Below are 14,665 nucleotides of genomic sequence, written 5' to 3'. Positions count from 1 at the left end.
CCTTTCCTTTTTGGACAATGTTCCTAAGCTCCTGCAGGGTGGCTTCAGAATATTCTGATGCTTCCTTACCTCGCTCTGTGGTTAACGTCCTTACAGATGCCTTTGTAATGTAGATTGGTAACATCTGCCTGCAGCTTTGATCTGGGGGCCGAGAGTATATGGCTGCTCAGAAAGGACCTTGGAGAAAACCTTAAACTCTGTATTGCTGACAACAGGATGTGCATTACTATAACCAAATCCACCTAGGAGGATTTGTCCAACTAGCCACTACAGCCTAAAGCCACAAATCTGCATTTCTTAAAAAACGTCACCCACCTCAGGGAGATGTATCAGCCACAATAACCACACTCACAAATCATCTTGAGCCAAGGAACATTTCAGAAGTCAGCTACCTTAGAAGTCAACTACCAAAGTTGAAAGCCAAGGTAGACAGAAGGTTTGGGACAGAATTCCCAAGTAGGGAGGAGTGAATTTCAGAGTTAGCTTTTAGGGGAGGAAATGCCTCTGTACCTGTGAGTGGTGTTTAACATGGATGGTGAGGGCACACCATCAGTTTGAAGTGACTTCAGCCTCACATGTGAATAGGACAGTCATCACCCTGCATCCTGTCACTGGTGATGGAGAGGCATGACATCTGTGACAGCTGTGACCAGAGCTGTGAAGATGAACCACAGCAGCCTGTTTCTGTTAACCCGTGACTTGTCAAGGTGTCTGAGCAATAGAAAGGAAGATTTTAAAAATAAAGCAAGCAAGGACCTGCTTCAAGTAAAGGTGGCTGGAGGTAGAATAAGAAAACACAAGTAGCTAAAAAGAAATCGTACGAGCAGGGCAATGTCCTGTGCTGGCTTCTAGTCCAGTGTTCACAAACAATAACTGCTGGCTGAGGGCACATAACTAAAGTGAGAGCCCTGGGGACTCCTAAGTGACAAAGATGCCAGCCATAGTTGCTGCCAAGGGGTCACACGGTATTGAGGCAGGGCCGATGTACCCACATTGGAGAGGAGCACTTGGGCCTGAGCCTTCAAGGAGCCCAACAAAAAGTTGTCACAATTCAGCAGCCATTCCTAACCAAATCAAAGACCACCATGGTGCAAGGCTACTGTGATCTAAGAGTCAGTCACAACATCAGTTCTGGACAGTTTGGGTTCTGGTAAGACCTGGAACAATGATCATGGTTTTTGGAGTCGGAGGGGAGCTAGAGGAGCCCGAGGGTAGGCCTTTTGTGTCCTCATTCACAGGGCGCAGAGCCTCCTCTCAGCATTTCTAGAGAGCCTAGGGGGGAGGCGGGGAGTTCTCCAGATCAAGAGTCACAAATTCAAACGGCCACAGGAGCTGGGCAGGCAAGCCGAAGGGGTGAGGCAGTCCGTGTGGGGATGGGTGAGCTGGAGAGAGTGTTCTGCCTCTGAACAGGGCAGCCCCCCGCTCAGCTGTGGCTGCAGGTTGCCTAATCTCCCAGAAGCCAGAAATCTGAATTTTTACATCAACTCTTGATTTTTCAGTGTTGGCAGCAAGCCAAACCAAACACAGCTACAGGCCATGTCTGGCCCGCAGGCCTCCCAGTCCGCAGGAAGAACTGTCTAGGTGCCACAGGTGCAAGGCCCCGGCAGGCGGGGTGGGAGGGGGGAGGATCCGGCCAGCCCGACTGGAGAACAGTGGGAACTGCGGCAGTTGGCAGTCCCCTGGTCCGATGAAGAGAAGAGCACAGAGAGAAGAGCAGCGGGTCTTTCTCATGGAAGCAAGTGTGGCCTTCAAGGAGCCCAGATAAGAATCAAAGATGCAATCACTCAGGTGGCTCAAGAGGGAAAGGATTTATTAGCCCGTTTCCAGGGCAGGGAGCCAGGGGCAGTGGTGGGGGTGTGGTGGTCTCACATTCAGAGGGAAGAAAAGGCAGCAGTAAAACCCACCTGACTGCCTTCACTCATTCTGATCTACACAGCTTTGTGCTCACAAAAACCATCCTCTTGTCCTGCAGGGAGGACACAGGGTCTGGGATGCTGACCTAGGAGGTTGGGAATGGCTTGGTTTGACTCGTGGCCTTCCAAGGCAGGGAGTAAAACTTGGGTTAGAAGGGACAGGCTGAGGGAGCGGCAAGCCGTCCTGAAGGTCTACAGCCCCACAGTGCGGGCTGCTCCCACCCCTTGACGCTTCCGGGAGATTTTAAGTTTATTTATAAACAAGACAAAAATCCAAGCAGCATTAATTTAGGGGATCAAAGAAAGGTTTAAAAAAAAAAACCAAAAAAATACAGAGGGGCAGGACAAAGAGTTGGTGAGCATCCAGAAGAAGAGGAGGAGAGGAAGGAGGAAGAACCAGTATTCCACCCGGTGCTGAATGTGCTTCCGCGTCTCTGCGGCCAGGGAGGCCCTTCCTTCCTGCTCCCCAGCCGGCAGCCAGACAGCAGACGGGACGCCGCAGTGCCGTGAAGACGAGCCCTGGAGCGCTGTCTGGCCACTGACGTGGGGAGTGCCGTGGATTTATTACACCAGTCAACCTCCCACCTTCACCGTCACCAAGTGAAGAAATTTTTAACTCTCCTGTCCAAAGTCCTCTGAGAATTTCTTCACTTTCAGGAGGTCATCTGCATTCACGGTGGGCCGAGTGGTGGCCAGAGACCGGAGCATGTCCGACTGCAAAAACAAGGGCACAAACCTAAGGAGGAGCCCGGCCCAGGGTCCTCAGCCTCTCTGCGCAGACCCATGGGGTCCAGCAGGAAGAAGCCAGTGTTCCCAGTCGCTCCCAGCCCCAAAGGCAAAGCTCCCTCTGGTTGCCTGGCGCCTGCATGCATGTCTCCCGTGCCAGGACCGCTCTTCCCTCCAGAGGCGGCTGGTGTCGTTCCCAAACAGGCCTACTTCTTGTCTGAGAGAATTCAAACTCCCCTCATGTCTTAATTGCTGGGAGAAGCTCGTTCTGACTACACACCCGCCATACCAGCCACACTGACAAACACCTGCCCCGCACGACAGGCAAGACCATCTGGAAGACCAGGACGAGGAGAAGGGAGGACTAGTCCCCTCAGGCTGCCTGTGCAGTGACACCAAAGCCAACTACCAACAGACACTTGCTGCCTCCTCCTGGGCACGAAACAAGCCAAACCCATGGAATGATGCAGTCATGCCAGAGGGACTTTATTCTTGCTGAATAAAATAAAATGCTCATGCTATGTCCTCCATCCTGGGTATTCACTGAGTCTAACAGCAGGACCCCGAACTACCCAGAGCCCCTCTCTGTTTCAGAGGAGCCACAACAGCTCAGGACAACCCACTACTCCAGAGAAGGGAAGAAGCCTATTTTTATTTTCAGGCCCAAGACCCCAGTTTTCTGGGCTCAGTGTAGTCCCTCTCCCAGCTGGCCACTTACCATGCAAACCACAGGCTCTAAGAGTTTGTCACCAGGGACATCCATCCAAGTCATCTCCATGGCCCCTGGGTCCCCTGGTGAGCAAGGGGTCAGGAGGTCATCGATCATAACGCTAGGATTGGTGCGGGAAGGGCCACAGACCTGAAATCAAATAGGAGTGAGGCTGCAGGGGCTCCAGCTCGACGGCTGGGGAAGGGATGGGACACCTCAGCTTTCTGAGTCCTGAAGAGAAGGCAGTGGGAGAGGATGAATGCGTGCCTGGCTTTCTCGGTCATTCATCGGTCTGAGAAGAGAATGACTCTCCTTCAGAAGTCTCAGGCTGGCAGGTGCAAGTAGCTCACGGTAGGATTCTGGAGGCGTGTGGTCAGCGTGTTATCCCAGGCACTGTTCTCCAGAACCGCAGTCTGTGGCCTGAAGTGTCTCATTATCTTCCTTTCCCTCAGTGACTCCATCAAATCTCACCACAAATGTAGTGACATCAAAACTGTTCTTCTAACCGCAGTCTGCTTTATTGGCAACATCCCCCCAAATATCCCCAAGGCTAATTCCACCTCCTTCAACTCTTGACTCAGATCTTATCTAGGATGGCCTATCCTTTAAGAATACAACCTACTGTGGGGCGTCTGGGTGGCTCAGTCAGTTAAGCACCTGACTCAATTTCAGCTCAGGTCATGATCTCAGGGTTGTGAGATGGAGCAGGGAGTCGCTTGGGATTCTCTCTCCCTCTGCACCTCCCAACTCCTCTCTCTCTCAACTAAATTTTTTTTTATTATTAAAAGAATACAACCTGCCCACTCAACTCCGAACATCAGAAACACCAGACTCCATCTACTGCTCTGTCTTCCCCCTCATTACCCTCTAAGAAATGAGTATCTCCTCAACTCCTATAGAACAGGGATTTTTGTCTGCTGTGGTCCCAAGTGTCTCCCCACGTCCTAGAACAGCACCAGGTACACAGCAGGACCCTTGGCAGACACTCAACAGAGACACGCTGTGTGACAGGAGCTCCTCCTTAGAGCGAGTGATTCTGCACCTGCTGATTCTTTAGACACTGAGTGGGGGCCCCACACACGACAGCACAGCGCTGACTGTGGAGGTGGCAGAGGTGACTGCAAGGGGCCATGACCTCTGGCTTCCCACAATCTCAGACGCTCACATTCACGCAGGAAGAACGACAGGAAAGAGAGAGCAGGTGCAACCCCAGTCTGTGGAGCCAGAGGGCTCACGTACTTGTCCTCGGTTCTCCGTGAGACCAAAGAAATGTCCCCTGAGCAGCCAAGGACCCGGCAGAGAAAGCTGGCATCCCCATTCCTGTGACATTTTCTGAACAACTCCTTGCTGGCCACTCACCTATTTTTTTTAAAGCAGGTTCCACACCAGGAGTGGAGCCCATCGTGGGCTCACAGCCCTGATCAGATCAAGACCTGAGCTGAGCTAAGAGCTGGATGCTTCACCAGCTGAGACACCCAGGCGCTCCTCCACTCACCTTTTTGAAGTGTGTCGCTGACTGAACTTTTCTGACCGGCTGCATGAGGGAGTCCCGCACAATGATGCTGATGTCGGCACCCGAGTAGCCTTCCGTCTTCCGGGCCAGCTCGTGGATGTTGGCCTCCGTGAGGTTGTGGGGAGTGCTCCCCAGGTGCAACCGGAACATCTGGGCTCGGGCAGCCTCCTCAGGCAGCGGGATGTAAATCCTCTTTTCAAACCTACAGAGCCAAGCACACAGCAGGACTTGAGAAGAGAAGGCGTGACAGTCTTCGCTGAGAGAGGTGCTGGGGCCCTCCGGAAGGTGGCTTCACTGAGGACTCTGCTCACCACACAGACGCGAAGCGGCCTCCAGGGAAGCGGAGGCCGTCCGCACCCACAGCCGCGGCGGCAGGAGACCACGGGCTGACTGCAGCGGGAGAAAGACCTCAGCCCCCGGCACCTACCAGGGGGAACTCACCTCCTTCTAATGGCTGAATCCAACACCCAGGGGATGTTGGTGGCACCAAGCACCAGAGTCCCGTCGTTGTTATTCCCCACCCCTGTGGAGAACGGGAAACACAGACACCGACTCAGAACATCTGCAAGGACGGGAGCATCCGGGGAAGCACCTCAGGGGCCTCTGTGTTCCGATCTCGGGCCAGCCCCGTGCCCCCACCTGCAGGGCCCCAACCAGCTCCGCTGGGCCACGAGCCTTCTCTGAAGCCCTGCCGGCCTCAAGAAGGGCAGAAGGCTGGTGGCCAAAGGCCAGGGTGACCTCTCTGCAGGCCTGTGGAGTCGGAGCCCAGAAGGGCTGCTCTGACATTTCCCCTTTGTCTTAAGGATCATCAGACCCAGCCGCAGCTGAGGAAGTTACAACGCGCTGGGCTGGCTGGAGGCCCCGGGGAGGGCACCCAGTGCTGGCACACACCCTGCATCTGGACCAAGAACTCCGTTTTGATCCTTCGGGCGGCTTCGCTCTCGTTTTCATTGCGGGACCCGCAGAGGGAATCCACCTCATCGATGAAGATGATGGAGGGCTTGTGCTGCCTGGCCAGCTCGAACAGGTTCTTGACTAGCCTGTGAGGGTGACAAGTGGGGCTGGGATCAGGACGCCCACACCCATCCCAGCCAAGGGCCCAGCCACTGCTTCTCTTTGCCTTTCCTACAGGCAGGTCAGGACGCCCGTCTTGGTAGGATTTCAGCCCCCGGTCATCACAGATCCACGGGCAGCACGGTGCCGTGAGGAACCGCCAGCCCTGGTGACAGCCCCACTCATTAGCTCTGGATTTAGGACAAGTCATTTCCCCTCCGCTCAGCCTCGGTGTCATCCTCTGCAAAACGGGAGTCGGTGTGGAAAATAACTGAACCGCATGAAGCCCCCAACAGAGGACACCCACCTGACACCCAAAGACTGGGAGCGCCTTTGCCTTCCCTTCATGAGGACTCCTCTCCCCAGCGCGCCCGTTCAGTCTCAGCAAGCTCTGTCAGGACAGTGTCCCACCCAACAAGCTAGCAGGATTCCCCTCCACTGGCTCCTTCTCCATGACCCCCAACAGCAGTTCCTCTGGGTGGTGGCTCAAGGGCAGGGAAGCAGGGTCTGGCAGCTGACTTACTTCTCACTCTCCCCCAACCACTTAGACATCAAGTCTGAAGAGGACACAGAGAAGAAGGTGGAGTTGTTGGCCTCTGTGGCCACCGCTTTGGCCAGGTAGGATTTCCCTGTGCCAGGGGGTCCAAAGAGCAGTATCCCTCGCCAAGGTGTACGCTTGCCTACAACAAAGAATAAACTGAGGTGAGCTTCCTCCTGACTGGGGAAAGGGAACAGAAAAACTTGACAAGATGACCGATTCTAGAAGCAAAGGAAGAAAGGGAACTGAATTACCTGCTGAGAGCCTGCTCCTAGCCCTGGCTCATGACCCCCCAGAACTGTGGAAGTGACACTGGCTACCACTGGTTCCTGACTCTACTCACCCATTGGGAGTCAAGTTGAAGTTCTAGTTGCAAAGGGGTTCCTGACGCCAGAGAGGAGCCAAGGAGCAGATGGCTGTGATGGGTAGACCCTGGGGCCTCTCTCCACCGAGAGCCCTGAGAGGGAAGGTTGGGCCCTCACACCCTGAGGGCCAAGAGAGCTGAGTGGCCCCCTGCTCCTGGACATCTTCCGAGTGTGAGCCCTGGGCTGGGTTCCTCGGAAGCCTGCTGTTTTTCCATTTTGGCCTAAAGTAGCTCAACTCTTACCTGTGAACAAGTGTGGGAATTTAATTGGCAAAATGACAGCTTCTTTGAGGGCCTCCTTGGCCCCCTCCAAGCCAGCCACATCATTCCACCGAATGTTGGGCTTCTCCATCACAACAGCACCTGCAAGAGCCAAGTAGAGCCTTCAACCTGGAGCCTGACTGAGGAGTGTGAGCCGACCCTCCAGGAAGCCCTCGCCACACCCCCCACACCCCCACCGCCATTGGGGGGCGGGCCTCTTACCCATCAGTTGTTCTTGCAATTTCTTTTTCTCTGGATTATCCCCTTCGCTGTCACTATCACTGCTGAGGAAGGAGACAGAAGATGACAGGCTAAAGCAAGAGGCAATTGGCAAGAAGGCTCTGAGAGCAAGGTCAGGCTCTGCCTGCTGGCCCAGTAGGAGCTGCTTGCCCTGCTCAGTGGTGGCGAGGGACCTCAGTGAGCCTCAGACCACCTGTAATTGACACTCCCAGGAAAACACTCCCATGACCCAACCTTGTTTCTTCATTAATGGAGTAAGAACAGAGACGTGTGTTCTCTGTAGAAGGCTGGTGAGGGTTATACGCTTTGGCTGGAATTCAGGAGCAGCTGGGCGGGCAACCAGAGCTGTCACTGGCCTTTCACACAGATTCACAACAGACAGCAAGTGGCTGTGACTCAGAGAGGAAGTATGGTTTAAAGCGGGGTATCTGGGAAAGGAACAAGGTCACAGGTCTTACTCCAGGACCAATCCCTAATGGGTCCTAAGTGATCAGCCATCCTCAGAACTCTTCCAGCCCCCGCCAAAGATGCTTCACCTCCTGCCCCCTCCTCTTCCCTTCCCAGAGTATGTCTGGCTCTCTGGGGAACCTGTCCATCCGGGGACAGAGCCCATCGGCTCTGGCAGGGAGCGGCAGACACACCACCCACCTCTCTCCTGCTGCGTGACCCTCCTGCCTGGGCCCACCCCCTCACTTTCAGGACACCACTGACTTTTATGCTCAGCTAACTGGAATCTCTGTGGTGGGCAAACCACACATGAGGTGAGGGGCGGCCGAGCAAACACTGGCTTTGGGGTAGGACACAGAGGCCCTGTGTGGGGTCCAGACTCCAGCCGGTGCCAGCTCTGTGATCTGGGCCAACTCATCTGTCAGATGCACACAGTAACTCCGACTGTCACAGCAGCTGGCCCTTCTTCCATCCTTCCTGCCCACCACGCTTTACTTTTAGGCCTTGACCCGCATCATCTCATCCCCCCTTTAGAGCAACACCGGGCGGGAAGGAACGTTATCTTTCTTCCACAAATGAGAAGCCTGGAAGCACAGGGGGTCATGGCACGCGTCCAGGATCACCCAGCTAGGAAGAGGCAGCGGCGGGATGTACCCTGAGAGTCTTAGTGTGGAATCCAAGGCTTGTAACTTCCCTGCTGGCTCGCATTTCACCCACAGCTTTTCTGTGCGGATCCAACCAGACACCGTTTATGGAAATATTCAGCACCAGGAATGGCAGCAACAGAGAAAAAGGACACATGCTCCTGGGGTCTCTGGTCCCGGCAGGGGTCCGCCACTCCTCTGTACTCACCCCTTACTCTCACTCTGATTTTCTTTGACTGGCTTCTTGCCATGCTTCTCTTTGTTCCGTAAATAATCCTTCAGCTTCTCCGCCCGATCTAGGTACTGCATGCACTTGGCTCGAATGCTCTCCTTGGCCTTGTCGCTGTGTGCCTCATCTGCAAAAGGGGAAGTGGAGAGGGTGTGCCCACCTGCACCTGCTCCCGCAGTAGCTCTTCAGGCGCTCAGCCGGCGGGCTGGGCCCTGCGTGACTCACATTTGATAGCATGTAGGAAATACTCCACGGCATGCTGGTAGAGCCGGAGGGCCTCCTCGTAATTCTTGGCTTTATCCTCTTCCGTGGCTTTCGTCACCAGATCAATGGCTTTCTGGAAAGGTGAAGCAAATACCTCAGATACCTCAGTGCTTCCCAAGAGACCCAAAAAGCCCTTGCAGTCCCAGGGCAGCAGGAATCCTACAGATCTGTTAGATGCACACAATTATGTCGGCCTATTTTTCCAACATCAGCTAGAAAGATGTTGAAAGGGAGCTTTAAAAGACAGCCATCCCTCTTCACAATACACTCATACAGCTGAAAGCGATCTCCTTCTCAATTTCACTCTGGATTTCAGTAAGTGGAAACCTGACCAAGTATCTCAGGTTAGGGCTCAAGGGGAGAATCCACTTTCTATTTCTTGCATCAAGGGAAAGAAAAGTGGCCCTGGACCCAGCTCCTGGAGCAGGGAAAACGCCAGAACCAACTGCTTGGTGTGCTGCTCAGCGAGAAGGCCAGGAACCGCACTTGCCCTCGAAGGCCAGAGACGAGCCAGCCCTGAGTTCTACCAGATCCTCCTATTGGCCCAACCTGCTTCTCTGTGGTAAAAAGAGATGGGTTTTCCTAAATTTGCTCCTTAGGGAGGGGATGCTTAGACACATGGATCAGCATACCAGTAGTTTTAGTAAGAAAAGTGCTTGCTGGCACACAGTTAAGTGTCTGACTCTTGGTTTTGGCTCAGGTCATGAGCCAAAAGCTGGACACAAGGGGCGTCCAGCTTTGTGCTCAGTGGGCAGTCTGCTTGAAGATTCTCTCCCTCTTCCCCTCCCCCGTTGGCATATGCACATACTACAATAAATAAATCTTTTAAAAAAGAAAGAAAAGGGCTTGCTTACTCCAAAGACATATATGTATTGCCAACTGAGGGTAACGGTCCTCTGGAATTTTCTAAGAACACTGTGAGGGTATTTTTGTGAATCTCACAATTCCTGGAGGCCTGTGCTCTAAACTCAACTCAAAGCATACTGTATTTTCAAGCAGCTGCCCTACACCTACATATCCAGTTTTAGAAACCGTGGCTTCACCAGCCCAGGAAGCATTACCAGAATTACCCTCCTCAAGCTGATCGGCACTGGACATGAGGCCGGCAGATCCCACCATGTCCACACAGTTCCGTCCACAGCAAACAATAAACCTCCTGACCAGCTCTTGGCCGGGCTCAGGCATTTGTGCAGCCCTTCCTCCTCTGAAAGTCGGAAGTCTCAGCAAGACACGGCTAGCTCTACAGAACTGATGGACGGGAGTCAGTTTGGCCAAGATGATGATAAATGAACTCACCAGGTGGAGGAGATGAGGAAAGGTCAAAGTGTTGGCTACTATTTTCAAGCTCAGCTACCTCCCTTACCTACAAAGAGGGAATGGCCAGGAGCCCAGAACCTTCTCGGATGATTAGCTTAAACACAAGCTTCGCAGGTCTACTCTCCCCACCACCACCTGCTCTTCTGATGAGACAATGGAATGAGTTCCCCTGTCCCTGATGGCTTCTCTTCTCCAGAACAAACATGCCCAGTTCCATGGACTTTTTCACTCTATATGCCTCCTTGCTTGGGTCTGTCCTTTAGAAAGGCAGGGCTCAGAACAATACTTGAGGGATGCTCTGCTCCCCTCCCTTCGAAATATTTTACTGATTAATGCACCTAAGAGCACATTAAGTCTTTCTGGCAAGTGCATACAACACTTCACAGGCAAGAGGCCTCAGCTGCAGTTTGAAGAATAGTTTTGCATAACACAAGGGTGAGGTGATAAATAAAACTGCCAGCCTGGTGCATCTCTAGTAACACATATGGCAAGGATGAGGGTGAAGGACAAGGCTAAGGAAGATGTGCTAACAGAAGAGCTGGCAAACTGTAAAGGACCAGATGGTCAATAGGTTAGACTTGCCTGGCCATACAACCTCTGGAGAAACTACACAACTCAGCCTTTGTAGACGGAAAGCAGCCATGGAAAATACGTAAATCAAAGAGCAGGAATGTGTTCCAATAAAACTTTATTTATAGACACTGAAATTTGAATTTCATGATTTTCACGTGTCATGAGATATCTTTTCCCAGCCTTTTAAAAACAAAAAACCTACGACATTATGTTAAGTGAGAGAAGCCAGTCACAAAGGACCACATATTATATGATTCCAGTTACATAAAATATCCAGAATAGGGGCGCCTGGCTGGCGCAGTTGGTCGAGCATCGGACTCCTGGTTTCTGTTCGTTTGATCTCGGGGTCATGGGATCGAGCCCCGAGTCTGCTCCATGCTTAGCGAGGAATCTGCTTGAGTTTCTCTCTCCCTCAGCCCCTCCCCCTCCCTAAACTAAATAAATAAATCTTTTAACAAATGAACAAAGAAAGAAAAGTGCTCAGAAAAGGCAAATCCATAGGGACAGAAATTATCTGAGTGTTTGCCCTGGGCTGGGAGAGATACAAGGTTCGTGGGGTTGATGGTAAAGGGTGTGGAGTTTCTCTCTGGGGGTGATGAAAAGGTTCTGAAAGTGTGATGATGGTTGCGCAACTCTGAACAGACTAAAAGCCAATGAATCGGATACTTGAAATGTGCCAAACTGTGTGGTGAGTTATAGCTTAACAAAGCTTTTATTTTTAAGATTTATTTATTTATTTTAGAGAGAGAGAGAGAGAGAGTGTGTGAGCAGGGGGAAAGGCAGAGAGAGACAGAGAATCTTCAAGTAGACTTCCTGCTGTGCATGGAGCAGACGCAGGGCTCCATCCCACGACCCTTAGATCGTGACTGGAGCGAAAATTAAGAGTCGGAGGCTTAACCAACTAAGCCATGCAGGCGCTCCTTAATAAAACTTGAACAGAAATGTAAAAACATTCTTAGCTCACAAAAACTGGACAGGTGGGATCTGCAGCCAAAGTTTACAAACCCCTGTGATAACATATCAGAGCTTCTGCTGGTGGATGGTGGGGTCTGGCTTTGGACTCTAGTCAATTCCTGGCCAAGCAGCCCAGTTTATTCCATGCCTCTGTTCCCACTTTTTCCTCCACCTTCAGGTGTCTACCCATCCTTTCTGGATCCAGGCATATGCCCCTTCTTCCACGAAGTCCTGCCTAACTCCTTGACAGGCTTTATCTTGAGCACTACGTAGCAGGCATTGTGTTTAGAAACTTTACCTGTATTACTCAATCCAGAGCCACTGTCACAACAACCCTACAGGGTATCACCCCATTTCACTGACAGGAAACCCGAAATTCCAAGATCAAGTAACTGGCCCAAGGTCACATGCGACTGAGTGGCAGAGCCAAGACTGAAGCCCAGGTCTGAGGCCTGGGCAGGTTTCTGTTCGCCGGCCCAGCAGGACGGGCAGCACCTGGAGAATGGGTCAGTCACGCATCCAGGTGGCGCCGCCCCAGCCCCACCAGGCAAGACCTGGGCAATGAATGAAGGGTCGCGGGCCGACAGGAGGAAATCCAAGCCTGGGGAAGGAGCGGGGACTCGTCCTAAGGGAAGCAGGAGGAGGGAGAACAAGCAGCCCGACTGCGGGGTCGAGCTTCCCCGGCGGCGCCTGTGCGGTCCGCAGGAGGCGGATTCCCGCCGCGGTACTCGGGCGCCGCTGGCTGCACGGAGCGGCCTCGGGGCTCGGCCTGGCCGGACAGGGGGTGGGGGTGGCAGGGGCACGGGAGTTCTGGACGGGAGACGGCCCGTGGCTCCGGGCGCATGAAAACAGAAACGGGTGGAGGCGGCGACAGGGCGGCGGGGAGAGGGCCACTGGGCCGGGGTTCCGAGCAGGCCGCCCGCCCGACTGCTGGCTCGCAGGCCCCGCCGCGCCTCCTCCGGCCTCCGGAAGCCGAGCCCCGCCGCACCGAGATACCTGGAGGGTTGACGTTGTCATTTCATCTCCTGGATCCGCCCCACACCCCGCGGCGCTGCTTGCGGCCTCAGTCCGGCCCCCGGGAGCCGAGCTGCTGCGTCGGGCGCGGGGAGCCCGGCGACTTGGCGCTGGGCGCGGGCAGGGTAGCCGCTCGCAGCCGGAGCGGAGTCGGAGGGCGAGCGAGGAGCGCGGCCCAGAGCGGTCGGGCCTGAGCCGCGCGACTGCCCCCCGGCGGCCACAGCTGGCACTGCAGGCACAGCTCCCAGCTGCCCAGGGGCGGCACCGACTAGGGCCGGGGCGGGGCTGGGCAGGGGACGTGTTAGGGGCGGGGAGCTCAGGGTGGAGGGGGGCGGGAAGTGAGGGCTGCGGGGGCGGGGCCAGAGGCAGGGCGCCTGGAAACCTCAAGTCCTCGAGTCCTAGATACCATTTCTAGCAGAATAGCGCCTGTAGAACAGTTTTTCTTGCACAGTAAACCTAGTTCCCAGAGTTTTGGATTTCTTATGTTTAATAGAGTATACTAATAATTAGTATCTACCTTGTCTGGCTTTTGGGGGGAATAAATGAGCTAGCTACTGTAAACACAGTGTACCCCACACTGCGGATACAGTCTCTGTTAACCATCGTTATTTTTTATTTTATTTTATTTTATTTTATTTTATTTTATTTTATTTTATTTTGAGAGAGAGAGAGAGAGAACACGAACAGGTGGAGGAGCAGAGGGAGAGGGAGAATCTCAAGCAGGCTCTATGACCAGGACGCAGCCAGAAGTGGAGCTGATCTCAGGACTCCGAGATCACGATCTGAGCAGTAATCAAGAGTCAAGTGCTTAATGGACTGAGCCACCCAGGCGCCTCCTCTGTTAACTATTAATATGATGCTGGTCGGGGCGCCTGGGTGGCTCAGTGGGTTAAGCCGCTGCCTTCGGCTCAGGTCATGATCTCAGGGTCCTGGGATCGAGTCCCGCATCGGGCTCTCTGCTCAGCGGGAAGCCTGCTTCCCTCTCTCTCTGCCTGCCTCTCCATCTGCTTGTGATTTCTCTCTGTCAAAAAAATAAATAAAATCTTTAAAAAAAAAAAATATGATGCTGGTAGTTCAGTCTAAAGTCGGTTTTTGGTTTTGTTTTTTAGTATCAACCCTGCTACTTTTCTCTTTAGGAAAGTGGTTTTCTTTTCTTTTCTTTTTCTTAAGATCTTTCTTTCTTTCCTTCTTCTTCTTCTTTTTTTTTTTTTTTAAAGTAATCTCTACACCCAACCTGGGGCTTGAACTTAGAGCCCCAAGATCAAGAGTCTCATGTTCTACCAACTGAGCCAGCCAAGAGCCCCAGGAAAGTGGTTTTCTTAAATCTCCAATGCTGGGGGCTTTAGCCCTGTGAACTTCAGTATAGTATATCTGTGCTAGTTTCTGGGGATATAGCAATGATCAAAACAGTTCTAGGTCAGCCTACTGTTTGAGAAGAAAGATGATGTTCATCAGGAAAGATGATGTAGTAAGTGTGTTGAGGCCCATCTGTGAAAATCCACGTGCTTTGTGCACATCTAACAGGCCACCTGCCCAAGATAGGTGGTCAGAAAAGGTTACCAGGTTCAAAGCTGAGGTTTGAGACAGGAGAAAGGACACTCCAGGTTGATGAAACAGCCTGTAGAAAGGTGCTGAGGCCCTATGGAGGCCACTGATGGAATTTAAGAAACTGGAAGAAGGCTCAGATAGGCAGAGAGCAGAAAGTAAGTCAAAGTGAACTGATGTGGAGGAGTTGGGCAAGGCCTGGGCATTTGGCTATGGTAGAGATTTGGGGTTTTATCCTGAGGACAGTGGGAAACTGTTTTTTGTTTGTTTTTAAAGATTTTATTTATTTATTTATTTGAGAAAGAGAAAGAGAGTAGGAGCAGCAGAGGGAAGCCGACTCCCAGGTAAACCCAGAGATGAG

General features: G+C 52.9%; 1 protein-coding gene across 2 annotated transcripts; it reads right to left on the bottom strand.

Annotated features, from left to right (window-relative positions):
- Window positions 1-1,793: 1,793 nt before the first annotated feature.
- On the bottom strand, window positions 1,794-12,958 carry VPS4A (vacuolar protein sorting 4 homolog A). Of its 2 annotated transcripts, none has more exons than XM_032326378.1 (11): window positions 12,742-12,958; window positions 8,863-8,974; window positions 8,617-8,764; window positions 7,300-7,358; window positions 7,060-7,179; window positions 6,438-6,594; window positions 5,753-5,901; window positions 5,303-5,384; window positions 4,844-5,063; window positions 3,358-3,498; window positions 1,794-2,627 (listed from the first exon to the last, which is right to left on the bottom strand). In XM_032326378.1, the coding sequence occupies exons 1-11, from the start codon at window positions 12,760-12,762 to the stop codon at window positions 2,526-2,528; spliced, it is 1,311 nt and encodes a 436-aa protein (XP_032182269.1). In that variant the 5' UTR covers window positions 12,763-12,958; the 3' UTR covers window positions 1,794-2,525. The 2 variants fall into 2 exon arrangements, with proteins under 2 accessions (XP_032182269.1, XP_032182268.1); XM_032326377.1 differs by having other exon boundaries at window positions 7,300-7,361; window positions 12,742-12,957.
- Window positions 12,959-14,665: the final 1,707 nt, after the last annotated feature.

The sequence above is a fragment of the Mustela erminea genome, chromosome 19 (genome assembly GCF_009829155.1).
Source record: "Mustela erminea isolate mMusErm1 chromosome 19, mMusErm1.Pri, whole genome shotgun sequence".
Taxonomy (NCBI): Eukaryota; Metazoa; Chordata; class Mammalia; order Carnivora; family Mustelidae; genus Mustela; species Mustela erminea.
This window is presented reverse-complemented; position numbering and strand designations above follow the sequence as displayed.

Excerpts from the sequence above, each read along its gene's own strand:
- VPS4A (XM_032326377.1), bottom strand. The coding sequence starts at position 12,762 with ATGACAACGTCAACCCTCCAG. Across the intron at positions 6,595-7,059 it reads ATTCCCACACTTGTTCACAG|GCAAGCGTACACCTTGGCGA; the intron begins GTAAGAGTTGAG and ends TCTTTGTTGTAG. Across the intron at positions 5,902-6,437 it reads TGGTTGGGGGAGAGTGAGAA|GCTAGTCAAGAACCTGTTCG; the intron begins GTAAGTCAGCTG and ends TCACCCTCACAG.